This window comes from Hydra vulgaris, chromosome 02 (genome assembly GCF_038396675.1).
Source record: "Hydra vulgaris chromosome 02, alternate assembly HydraT2T_AEP".
Lineage (NCBI taxonomy): Eukaryota > Metazoa > Cnidaria > Hydrozoa > Anthoathecata > Hydridae > Hydra > Hydra vulgaris.
The window spans coordinates 10,888,920-10,902,500 of NC_088921.1; the positions used below are offsets into that span (position 1 = coordinate 10,888,920).

General features: G+C 24.7%; 1 protein-coding gene and 1 long non-coding RNA gene across 4 annotated transcripts; one reads left to right on the forward strand and one right to left on the reverse strand.

The window, feature by feature from the left end:
* Window positions 1-457: 457 nt before the first annotated feature.
* On the reverse strand, window positions 458-3,874 carry LOC136076733 (uncharacterized). Of its 3 annotated transcripts, XR_010636543.1 has the most exons (7): window positions 3,758-3,874; window positions 2,751-3,023; window positions 2,486-2,605; window positions 1,990-2,088; window positions 1,178-1,336; window positions 836-898; window positions 458-750 (listed from the first exon to the last, which is right to left on the reverse strand). It is a non-coding gene; the product is annotated as an uncharacterized LOC136076733 (long non-coding RNA). The 3 variants fall into 3 exon arrangements; XR_010636542.1 differs by lacking the exon at window positions 3,758-3,874 and having other exon boundaries at window positions 2,751-3,224; XR_010636544.1 differs by lacking the exons at window positions 2,486-2,605; window positions 3,758-3,874 and having other exon boundaries at window positions 2,751-3,223.
* A 3,682-nt stretch (window positions 3,875-7,556) lies between these two features.
* LOC136075833 (uncharacterized) lies at window positions 7,557-12,122 on the forward strand. The gene is made up of 3 exons (XM_065789271.1): window positions 7,557-7,694; window positions 9,511-9,580; window positions 11,815-12,122. Exons 1-3 carry the CDS (start codon window positions 7,557-7,559, stop codon window positions 12,120-12,122), a joined length of 516 nt encoding a protein of 171 aa, XP_065645343.1.
* Window positions 12,123-13,581: the final 1,459 nt, after the last annotated feature.

Below are 13,581 nucleotides of genomic sequence, written 5' to 3' on the forward strand. Positions count from 1 at the left end.
AAATATATATAAACATATATATATATATGCATATATATATATATATATATATGCATATATGTACATTTATAAATATTTGCATATACATCCCAGTAGGCACAGCGACGTGACAAAAACGTGAATTTCACGTTATTTTGGCACGTGACAATTAGGTGACTTTTTGGTCCCCATGAAATGACCAATTCACGTGATTTATGGACGTGTTTTTCACGTTACTTTTGGCACGTGATATTTAGGTGACTTTTTGGTCCCCATGAAATGACCAATTCACGTGATTTATGGACGTGTTTTTCACGTTACTTTTGGGACGTGATATTTAGGTGACTTTTTGGTCCCCATAAACTGTCCAAAAGACGTGCTTTTTACGTTAATTTTGGCACGTAATATTTAAGCAATAATTATGCTTTATAATTACAATTATAAGTGTTTGGATTCGTGTAAAGAAAAAAAACTCATCGTCGAGGAAATATTTAATACGTATTAAAATACATGGTTTTATTAGTCAGTATATTAGTTCTTGACATTAAAATTTTTAATTTGTAACAAAAGCTGCACTTTTGTTAAAATATCCTCCTTATATCCAATAAGTAATAAGTACGAAGTCGTAGATCTGCAACTTACGAAGAGCACGCTTCAAACTTATATATCTATTCTTCCATAAAAGCACGCTTCAAACACAATCTAACAAATCAGTCGATATTTTCTTCTATAAGAGCACGCATCAAACTTTATCTAATGAATCAGATTTAGCTGAAAAGAAACGAATAAAATCTTAAATAATAGTATGATTATTTAATAATTATCTTAAATCACAAGCTTTTAAAACAAATCTTACTTTGAGAGTTGCTAACTACTTTTGGCAACAAGATTTTCTAGTGTGTTATTTGTTTTCTTTTATCTAAATCATTAAATAATTTTAAGAAAACAATACTACATACAGTGTAAAAAAATACTCTGATTGCTAAAAAAGTAAATAAGTATTTAATAAAAAAAGATGTAACAAAAAAGTCGACAGATGATTAAAAAAAAAGAAGTACATAATAAAAAATACAAGTTTAAAAAAATATTTTTTATCTATATATATCTATATCTAATATCTATCTATGGATTTATCTATATCTATATCTATATAAAGTTAATAACTGATGGGCGTGATTAGAAAAAGACCTGTACTCACCTTATGTGATAACATCTGTGTACTATGTGATAACATGATAATTTGTTTTCTTTGTTTTTCATCTTCTTATATTTGCAACTGTTTCTGCATTAACTTGTTCATACATTAACTCACTAGATGCAAAGGTGACAGCCCACAAAGTTGCTTTAAATGAGTAATCTACAAAGTTTTGAACAGCATTAAATGTCATTTTAGAATGCACACAAAAATTAATACAATTTATAAAAATGTAATAGTTATCACATAACCACAAAGCATTATAGTGGGGATTTTATATCATGATTTTCCTTATCCATGGTCAGATTTTCACCTTGAGGCTCCTTTTGCTGTGGAAACATTCACCACGGCTAAGGAGCCTCATCTACCCCTAATTATATATAATATATTAAGTATAAAACTAAAAATATGTATAATAAAGTATTGTCAAATTAGGTCACCAATAAATACAGAGTGCTGAAAATTCAACTCAGAATCAAGTTGCATTCTCCAACAAGATATGAATTAAATCAAATTCTTACTACAAAGTGCGATCACAAAAGAAGACAAAAAAAAGGGAAAAGTGAATTTTCTCAAACTTTAAAAGTTAAAAGGTTATTAGGTCTTACTACAGAATGATATTACTAGGCAATAACATAACAATACCATTGGGTCTTCCTAGTCAATAATATTTTATGCAGAACTTATCATTTGTCATGTAGCTTAATAAATTTAATATTAAATAAGTTATAATAACTTATTTATTATCAAATTAATTACATTGACAAATTTGACAGTCTAAAATAATATACAATATGGTAGAAAAAAAAGTATACCTTGTAGTAGGGTTTAATCTTTTGCGTGTTGCAATATGAGAATTATCTGCCATAACGTTACACAATTTTGAACTAAGCTTTATAATATATTTATTAAACCTAAATTGATAAAACTTAGTTATAAGATAATATGTTTGGATAAAATATTATATATGTGACATTTTATTTTTGTCAAAAATGCATTGCGACGTTATAAGATATCTTACGCCCTACTTTTTAAATTATTATAAAATTACAATTCAAAATAATTACATTATTATAAAAGTAAAATAAAAAGTAATTACAATAATGAATATATAAACTACGTATTTCATGTAATCATTATATCTAAAATATCCAGAAAATATCCTGAAAAAATTCAGAATATTTTCCCCCTCATTTCCCCCTTAATTTTGCATTTAGCCAAGTTGTTTCTCAATTTTTTAAAAACTTTTCTTAATTTTTGTATGAATGATGACTAAAACAACAAAAAAACAAATAGATGAATAATATATACCTGTTATATGTTGTAATATAAGTTGTATGTATGGAAAACTTTTCGGATATTTGGAAAAATATAAATTTCAGAAAAATATCTGGTATTCCGGGAATATCCCGAATAAGATAATCCCTGAAACTAAATTATAAAAAAATAGTAAATAAAATAAAGAATATCTTTCCAAGTTTCTAATCACAGGTTTTTATTATGAATAAAAAAAGTTCCAAAATACACAATATTTTGGCAACGTAACATTCACGTTTTAATCAAGTAAAATTGTCACCTGGACAAGGTCACCTAAAATATACATGATTGAAACATGAAGAAGGAAACGGGGTAAGTGCAGGCATCAAACTTTATCTAATGAATAAGTCGATATTTTCTCCAATAATAGCTCACAACACCAAATATAGCTCAAAAGAAACAAATAAAAACTTTAATAATAATATGAATATTAAATAATCATCTTAAATCACAAATTTTTAACACAAATCTTACATGGTGAGTCACTAACTGTTTTGGCAACAAGATTTTCTGGTGTTGCTATTTCTTTGATCTAAATCATTAAACAATTTTTAAAAAAGCAATGCTATACTTGAGAGAAACTTGCTTTACATATTGGAAGGTCGTCAACATTGAAAGATAAGTAAAATGCAGTTTCAAATACAATAGCATCATAATTATCTTTTTGTGGGGAAAACATCGAACAAATCCGCGTGAATAACCTGTTTTATATTGTACATAATAACAATAGTAATAAAAGTCATACAATATATATATAATAATAATTTCATATAACTCGAATATATATATATATTAATCATATAATATTCAAATAATATAAAAAAAGGAAATAAATAAGTATTAACCCTTTATAACAAGTAAAGCACGAGATCAAGATGTCATATATTATAAAAAGATAAAGTATTTAATAATAATATATACATATATCAATAATAAATAACATAACACATTTATTTATTGATATTATCTTGGATAAACTCTTTAACCTTGTTGATAAAAACCAAATAAAGAAAAAAAATCTATTTTAGGTTTTTATCTAAACGACTCTTGAGTAATAATGTATGCAGAAGTACTAGAGACATTATTATTGCTCAAGAATCAAGAATAAGTTCTGCTAGAACTTATAATTTGTCCATGTAGCTTACTTAATTTAATATTAAATTCGTTATAACATAACTTATTTCGTACTAAGTAAGTATTAAGTAAGCAAAATGGACAAATTCGCCAGTCTAAAATATTATATCATAAAGTAGAAAAAAAGCATACCTTGTATTTGAATTTAATCTTATTTGTGTGGCAAATAGGGACGGCAAATAGGATACTAATTTATTTAACTTAATTTGATATAATTTAGATATTAGATATTACAACTTAAAATATATTGTTCTTTTTAGTTCTGTTATAAATGCATTGCGTTAAAAGATATTATATAGACCACTTTTTTTTTTTTTAATTATGATAATACTACAATAAAAATTAATTATATTATCATAGAAGTAAATAATTATAACTAATATAATGAATATAAAAACTATACTATAAAAAAATAATTAATATAATAAAAAATATTATTTCACATTTCTAATGCCAGTTTTTTTTGAGAATAAAAAAAGTTCCAAAAGACGAGATATTTTGGCACGTAACTTTCACGTGACTTTCACGTAAAATAGTAACCTGGACGAAGTCACCTAAAATACACGTGATTGAAACGTGAATAAAACGTTGCGTGCCTACTGGGATATATACTGTAATTTGCATACGCGCACACACATATACAAACTTATAAATGTAAACATATAAATGTTTGGAGTATACATGGAGTATACTCCAAACATTTATGAGTTATTTATGTCAACTATAGAACATTTGCAAAAAGTTGAGATGGCCGGAGTCTGGGCACGAATAAATCCTTAACCCTTGCCCTAAGCCCCGTTGCCCTTAACGTGTGAGCAACGAGTATATAAAATTTTTTTTATTTATTTATAACTAAATTTATATTCATCGACAAATTTTAAAGGAGTATATCCTACTTTGATGTCTTTTGGCTTACACTCACGCCAAGCCGATCGTGTTTAGATTTTTACACCAACGAATCGTTGGTGTCTTAAGGATTATCTATGCAAAAATCGAAGCCCGATCAGCTTGGCGTCTTAGTTATCTGGTAAATATATATATATATATATATATATATATATATATATATATATATATATATATATATATATATATATATATATATATAATTAATAGATATATATATATATATATATATATATATATATATATATATATATATATATATATACATATATATATATATATATATATATATATATATATATATATATATATATATATATATATAAATATATATATATATATATATATATATATATATATATATATATATAACAGTAACATATATATATAATATATATGTTACTGTTACCCGCAGTACCAGGAATTAGCTAAATGCTAATGTTTATAATATAATTTAATATTGCAGCTCTGAGTTTCATGTGTTATCACAATCATTAGGCAAGTAGTAAAAGTTTAATTTTGCTTTTACTACTTCCTGATGATTGTGATAACACATGAAACTCAGAGTTGCAATATTAAATTATATTATAAACATTAGCATTTAGCTAATTCCTGGTACTGCGGGTAACAGTAACATATATATTATATAGCTCTAGTTTATCTATTGAGCACTCTTTCAAGTATACAATATTATACATGATAATATAAAGATATTTTCTTTATTCATATTTATACACTTACGTATATATATATATATATATATATATATATATATATATATATATATATATATATATATATATATATATATATATATATATATATATATATATATATATATATATATATTTACCAGTAAATTTTGACATTTTTAATTAATAATTGATACACACTATAGTATTCTATTTAAATTAAAAATTTGTTCATAATTTCAAAATTAACTGACGGTTCTTTGAGTTATCTCCAAAAAATATCATCTTTTTGAAATTTTTTTTGGAGATAAAATTGGTTGTGTGGATTTTGCTGTTCTACTATGGTCAACGATACGTGCAGGAATTTCCAATAAACATACAAAGCTTATTTTAAGCAATATTGTGTTTTTTGTTAATTAAACAAACCTTTTAAATAAATTGAAAAATATATTTTTAAAATTATTAACCAGTGGCGTAGCAAATGTGATAATGGCCAAAGTAATAAAATTGTTGACTTATCACAATAATAATTGAAAATATTACTACTTATATTTAAAAAGGCATTTTTTATGTGCTCCTTCTTGTTTTCTTTGGTGCCTTAAAAGGCTTTTTTTTTGAGCCCGGTGTGACACCCTCTATAGTTACTGGTAAATCCTAAGTTTATATCATAATTTTAAAATAAAACAACATTTAAAAAATTAGTTTTCATTTTTTGTGACGTTAAGTTTGTGATACGTTATTATTATTTATATAGCGGCCGAACTTGAGATGGTATTGAAAGTTCGGTCAAAGTAGATGTTTTCATTTTAAATTAAATATTAAATACTAGTTTTTATTGTTTATTTTTCTAAATATCAATTATCAATATAATTTTCTGTGAGTGTAAGGGAAAAAAAATTTCAATTTTTTCAATTATGCATGATAAATAAATGTTAAAAGCTTAAGTGACCAAACTTAGGCGATTTTTCGATATATGTACATATATATATATATATTTATTTATTTATATATATATATATTTATATATATATATATTTACATAATATATATAAATACATTTCTGATGAATTTTTGTTGATGAAACACAGTGTTAAATGGAAAAAATTTTTGTTAAGTGATTTTCTACTAATATGTAATTGCTCTGTTCTTTTAAGAACATTGAGCACTCTATTGTGTAGAATACTTATTAAAGTTGTTTATATATATATATATATATATATATATATATATATATATATATATATATATATATATATATATATATATATATATATATATATATATATAAAATTATTGAGTTCAAAGTTATTTTTTAGTTTTAAAGTGTAGTTCTATATTGTTTTTCAACACCCTTGAGCGTAAATATATGCTTAAAAAAAAAAAAGAAAGAAACAAGGTAAAAAATGTATGTAAGTTGGGCATACTCTTTTTATAAAATAATCTCTTAGTGTTCGAAAATTACGAATATATAAAGTTTGAACCCCCCTAAATTTGAGGTGGCTGTAAACTTTGCAGGTTCATCAAACTTGAAGACTTAGATATTATAATTGCTTCAAATTTGAAATTTATCGATGAATATAAATTTAGTTATAAATTTATATTTATCGACAGGCTTCGGTCAACTCAATTTTTTGAAAATGTTCCTTAAAAATAAGGGAGAGTATATGTAGTTAGTATAGTTTCTCTCTCTTTTAACTCCCAGTATACGGAGTTAAACGAGAGAGAGTTATTATTCTAAATAAAGTCTCAAATTGTCTCGTATTATCAAAACATTCTTATGATTAAATTTTAATTTACTTACTTAATTAATTCGCTTCTAAAAAAGAAACTCTTTACTTATTTATCATATAGCACTTGTTTTCAGAAATTTTCATAGTTTTGAATCAACATTCCCGTAGCAACCGGGGGCAGGGGGAGGAAGCAGCGGTATTTCTTCCCCTCCCTCCAATAATTTTTCAAACAAATATTGAAGAAATTGACTGAAAAAATGACTAAAAAAAAAAAATAAATAAAAGGTCTCAAAACTTTTTTGGGGTAGTAATGCCTCTCCTCCCTGTTAGATTGTTCAGTCCTCAGAATGAATCTCATTTAAAACATGTTGACGTAAAAAAATATTAAAAAAAAAAAAATCAAGCAATCTTATCAAGATATAATGTCAGAAATGTCAGCAAAAGAGACGTTAGAAAGGATGGTAGGATTAATCAATTGTTGCAAGTAAAATTAAGGTTAGAAAAATAAATTTATTAGGCTAGAAAGTGCTCACAATCAGATTGACAAATGGAATAGTATTTAACAGAAAAAATTGAAAAAGCTGTTTTACAACATCTGATGAAATGAATCATTCAATCATAAAGGAGAGTTTGCATTACTTTGAAAGTATTACAGAAGAGCTGAAGGAAAGAGTTAACATTTTTGAAAAAAATGTTATTGATGTTTTTGAAGGAGGTAGATATAATGATGAAATTCCCTTGGTATATTACAACCTTTTAAGTAAAAATGTTTTTGTTAATAATGTTGAATCTGTTATCAGAACTGTACTACAAAAAACGGCTGGAATTTCATGTGGCACTCTTCTAAAAAAATCTTTGGCTGCTGAATTTTTTAGTGAAAGGAACCTTTTATCAAAAGCTTAAGTGAGAGAGGCTATGTTGAATAGTGCAAACAATGTTCTTCATACAGATGGCACAAAGTATAATTTTAGGGAGGTTGGTAGTTTTCAAGTCACAATATCATCTGGAAGCTACATGTTTGGGATAGAAGATATGTTCTTGGGAGAGGCACAATCTTATTTTGGAGAGCTAAAAAATTTACTCACTGATATGTCTCAAATATTTTCTCCTGAAAAGGAAAACTATGAGGATGATTTTAGGAAACTTATTTTTTTATTCAAATTTTTGATGACAAATCGCACTATAGTTAATTCAAATTTTTTTAGTTAATTTCAACATTGGAGAAAAGCAATTTTACCTTTTGTTATTGAAAACTATGATCAGCTTTCTTTAAATGAAAAAATTCTCGAATGCATCATGTTTTTGTGGCTTACACGTTATCGACAATCTAGGAATATATGCAGAAAAAGCAATCATAAAATGGAAAAAAGTGGTTGAGCAGGAAGGTAGTAAAAAAGTGCGCAAATCTCTCTCACTTTTGATATTTTGTATGAACTTTCAAAACTTACAGCCTATAGACATGGTGATCAGCAAAATGGGAAAGCTGATGAATGGAAGCATTTTTGCATAAAAGGTTTTCCAAAAATTTTATGGTTTCATTTCTGCATCATCGTTTAAACATTTTACTTGTACTTGGTGGAACAACATATTTTCATAAACATCACCTTAAAGTATTTGTTTTCAGTCTTGATGGTTCAAATTTCCTTCATGAGTCAATTAGGCACGATATTGACAACAATATTTTTCATGCTTCAACTTGAGCTCTGGGAATTTTTAATAAACTAATATCAGGACCTCTTTTTTCGTATTATTGAAGAGGAGGGTCATATTTTTTCTTTGAATACCGTTTGGTCACAAATATTCAATTATTTTGTTTGTTGTTCTTCAGATGTTTTTGATGTCCAGAGCAGTGGAATTGGCCTTGCCTCTTTTATCTAATACTATGTAGAACCTTTAAAACCTCAGCTCTAAAACAAGATGATTGAAGTCCATATGTTTCATATGTCATCTGCAAATAGAGCAACCTTTGAGCTTTTCAGGATGATCATTAATTTTGGTTAAAAGTTAACCCATCACTTAGTGACACTAGTGTGAATTTGGAGCGTTTAGTGTCACAGGGTCTGTGTGTTTTGTGATTGTGATGTTATTGTTGTGATGTTTTGTGTAGATAGACAACTTGGCTTACCTTCTCGCTGGTGTCTATTGTTAAAAATGATTATTTGATTGCTTCGTTACTGAAACTTGCTACTTCTAATCATTCACTAAAAGCCAAGAAATAATTTTTTTATGTTATTTTAATTTTTTATGTTATTATACTAATTACCTGCATATATATATATATATATATATATATATATATATATATATATATATATATATATATATATATATATATATATATATATATATATATATATATATTTATATATATATATATATATATATATATATATGTATATATATATATATATATATATATATATATATATATATATATATATATATATATATACCTTTTTAAAATTTAATTCTTTATAAAATTTTTGTAAACGAGTTAAAAAAATATTTTAAACACATTGTGTATTTTTGTTTCCAATAATAATTTTTTTATTTTTAGGTAGAGTATCTGCTGTTATACCTGCCTATTGCTGTTGTAAGTACTCCAAATATCAGAAAGTTCATTAGCTGTAAGTTATTTTCATTGAAAATTAAATTTTAACTTTATTGAAAAATCTTTTATCTTGCAAATAGGTCATTCTGTAGAATTCCAACAGATTTCAATACCTTTACACAGTAATTTACTGCCTGGTCTGTAAATTATACAATAATTTCAAAATGAAATACTATTTGGATTCCATGGTTCCTTTATGCATACTTGTATGGTGTAATTATAATATAACGCTAAATTTTTCTTTCCAAAACTAAGTAAATAAGTGAAAACCATCAGTCTGTAAAATAGGTGATTCTGGATAATCTTGTCAGATTAAAAAAAAAGAATTGATCATTATAAAAAATTTCTAATCAAATTTAATAATGGTTCAAAAATATCAAATATATTCAAAGTCGATATGCCAAATTGGTATGTGCAGCCCTTTTGAAGTAATTTACTGACCGGTCTGTAAATTATACAACAACTTCAATACAATGTAATGTTTAGATTCCATGATTCCTTTATGCATATTTGTATGGTTTAATTATAATATAACCCCAAATATTATTTTCAAAAATTAAGTAAATAAGTGAAAACTCTCAGTCTGTGAAATATATGGTTCTGGTAAATCTTGTCTGAATAACAAAAAAATTTTGTGGTATTTTATTTTCTTATATGTGTTGGATCACTATGGAAAATTTCAAGTCGAATGTAATAATGGTTCAAAAGTTATTCTAAAGTCAATATGACACCAAAACTAAATAAGTTAAAACTCACAGTCTCTAAAATAGACGATTTTGGACAATCCAGACAGAATTAAATAAAAATATTTTGGTATTTTATTTTCTTATAGTTGGTAAATCAATATGGAAAATTTTAAGTCAAAGGAAATAATGGTTCAATAATTATTCAAGAGTCAATATGGCACCAAAATTAAGTAAATAAGTTAAAACCCTCAGTCTGTAAAATAGACAATTCTGGGCAATCTCAACAATTTTTTTTTGTATATTATTAAGTTATATTTGTTGAATCAATATGGAAAATTTCAAGTCAAATGTAATAACGGTTCAAAAGTTATTTAAAAGTCAATATGATCCAAAAATACCCTCTTTTTTAATGCCATTGCACTGCAAATTTTCCATACTTAAGCCCTACCTTTCATCAAAAAATCATCAATTTTTGCACTACAAAAAATTCAATAACTTTGGATCCACTTAACTTCAAAGGCCAAATGGTCCCTCATTTTTTAAGTCAAGTCAAGCTCTATACAATGATATAAACTATATATGCTTATTTGAATTTGAAAAAATTGTCTGGAATGGCTATCGCTCATTAATATCGCTCATATAAATATATATATATATATATATATATATATATATATATATATATATATATATATATATATATATATATATATATATATATAATTTAGTTTTTTTTTAAATATTTAGTATAAATTCTAAGTGTTCAAGCTGTTGTTTGGTGTCATAATTAACAATTGTAAGAAATGTAGCAACTTTAAAAATATGTTTATTATGAAGTTGTTTTCTTTTTTTCCCCTTAATTGTAGAGATGATTTCAAAAGTTTATATTAAAGGTTAATGGTTTCTTTGTTAATATATTTAATTAAGTTATTACTCGTGAAGAAAAATATTTTAAAAACTTCTTTTTGTATTTTTAAAGAAAAATTTAAAAAGAAATTTGATAAAAGCTTTGAAACATCTTATTTTATCATTCTTTTGGTTTTTTTTATTTAATAATTAATTATAAATAAAAATTCCATCAATAATTAAAAAAAAATTCTGTTTATTAATTCTAAGAAAGTATTCTAAATGTAAATATTTGTTTAATTATGAATTTTTATTGCCTAATTTATTTTAATAAAGAGGTTGTTACTCGACATATATTTATTTTAACTGTAAAATGTTAAGTATTAATAAATATTTAATACAAATTATTTTTATAATTAATAAATGCAGTATATATATATATATATATATATATATATATATATATATATATATATATATATATATATATATATATATATATATATATATATATATATATATATATATATATATATATATATATATATATATATATATATATATATATATATACATATATAGTTATAAATATAATAATAACTCTATATAACATGTAATTATATAAATAACATTACAGTTAACATTTATAAAATGTACGCTTAATAAAGAATATATCTTTTCAGAAAATTTATATTTTTATAATGTCTTTTTGATAAAGATATGGCATCAAATGGAGCTATATGCAGAACAATTGATATATCAAATGCATCATGTATGGAATTAGCTCTGCAAGGTGAACAGTATTGTAAAAATGGGGACTGCAGAGATGGTGTTGAGTACTTTGAAACAGCAAATAAAGTTGGTACTGAAGATCTAAAAACATTAAGTGCTGTTTACAGCCAATTAGGAAATACCTATTTTTATTTAAAAGAATACGAGAAAGCTCTTGAATATCCCAAACATGATCTCACATTAGCAAGGACTTTAGGTGACGGAGTTGGTGAAGCAAAAGCCAGGGAAATTTAGGAAATACTAAAACTATGGGGAAAGTTTGATGAAGTCGTTTTATGTTGTACAAAATATTTAGATACCGCAAGAGAACTCAAAGATAAAGTATGTGTTATTTTCTTTACATCATTCAAGTTTACATCATTGTTATGGGTTATTTCTTAAAATGAATTTTCTTGCAATAAAAAAACGACTTTATACAATTTTAAAATTTAAACAGTACAAAAACTTTTTTTACAATTATCTATTTTTTTTTTTTAATTATTACAAAAATCTGATATAACTTTTAGTTTTCTACCTTTTTTTAGTTCTACTTAAAATAAAATTTCAATATTTTTGTTATGAAAATTTTATAAATAAAATTTTTTTTTTCTATGTTGTTAATTTCAATTTTTATTTTCAATAATCATAAATATCAAGGTCTAATTATCCAAAGTTTTTTGTGTTATGCTTTTTATTGTTGTTATGTATCCTCATCATGGTAATCATAACAATAATAAACCAGATAATCAGATCTAATCAAAGTTAAGTAAGAAGGTAATGGCTGAACTACTCTGTTATGTTTCTTTAAAAATAAAATGTTAGGCACCAAATAGTAGCATATAGTTCTAAATAGTAACATATTAAATGCATCAGAATTATTTATAAAAAGAATCAATTATGCGCAGTAAGAAAAGCTTCTGTGATAAAAATTTATATATTTTTATTTGTAGCATCTAATATCATAAAAAGCAAAAAATATTGTTTTATGTTAAAAATACATATTCTAGATTATTGTGGTGATAATTCATTATTAAATATTTTTAATTTTTTTATCTTATATTGTTTGCAATTATAAATATTATATTTTTTCAATAGTACCGTCGCTAATTAGGCTAGAGCTGACGCCTAACCTTAGACCTCTGTGTTCTTAACCAGAGCTCTAACCACTGTGCCACAGCTACTTACTTAGTATAAATATATTTTTATTATGTTTTTGATATTTTTATGGATTGTAATTTTAATTTATTTTTTATAGTCTCACACAAATACTATATACAGCTTGTACAGTCAGAGAAATAAGTATTCAAACAAAAAATTTGATTGCGAAAAATAAACATTGTTTAAATATAAAAATATAATTACTTGGAGAAATGTATAATATTCAAAATTTTGTTTGGATAATTATTAAACGTTAAAAAAATGCATTTACTTATACATCGTTACATTTAATTATTATTTAATTATTACATCGTTAATTATGAAATTCAATTTATGTTCATGGAATTTAAAAAATCTTGGGATACAATAAAACAACGATCGAATTTTAAAATTTTAAATATTACTGATCGACGTCTCAAGCAACAGAATGAAAATGTTATTAATTTCTTGCAACATATTTTGGCCTCAGAAGGTAACAGCACGCCTCGTGATGACTACAGAGAATGTGCAGAACTTGTGCTCATACTTCCTGGAGAAACTTCTCCTCGTGGAGTGC

Bases quoted from the DNA above. Each gene is read 5' to 3' on its own strand.
- LOC136075833 (XM_065789271.1), top strand. From the start codon at position 7,557: ATGAATCATTCAATCATAAAGGAGAGTTTGCATTACTTTGAAAGTATT. The intron at 7,695-9,510 runs GTATATTACAAC...TTTTATTTTTAG, and splicing joins ATAATGATGAAATTCCCTTG to GTAGAGTATCTGCTGTTATA. The intron at 9,581-11,814 runs GTAAGTTATTTT...TTTTTGATAAAG, and splicing joins TATCAGAAAGTTCATTAGCT to ATATGGCATCAAATGGAGCT.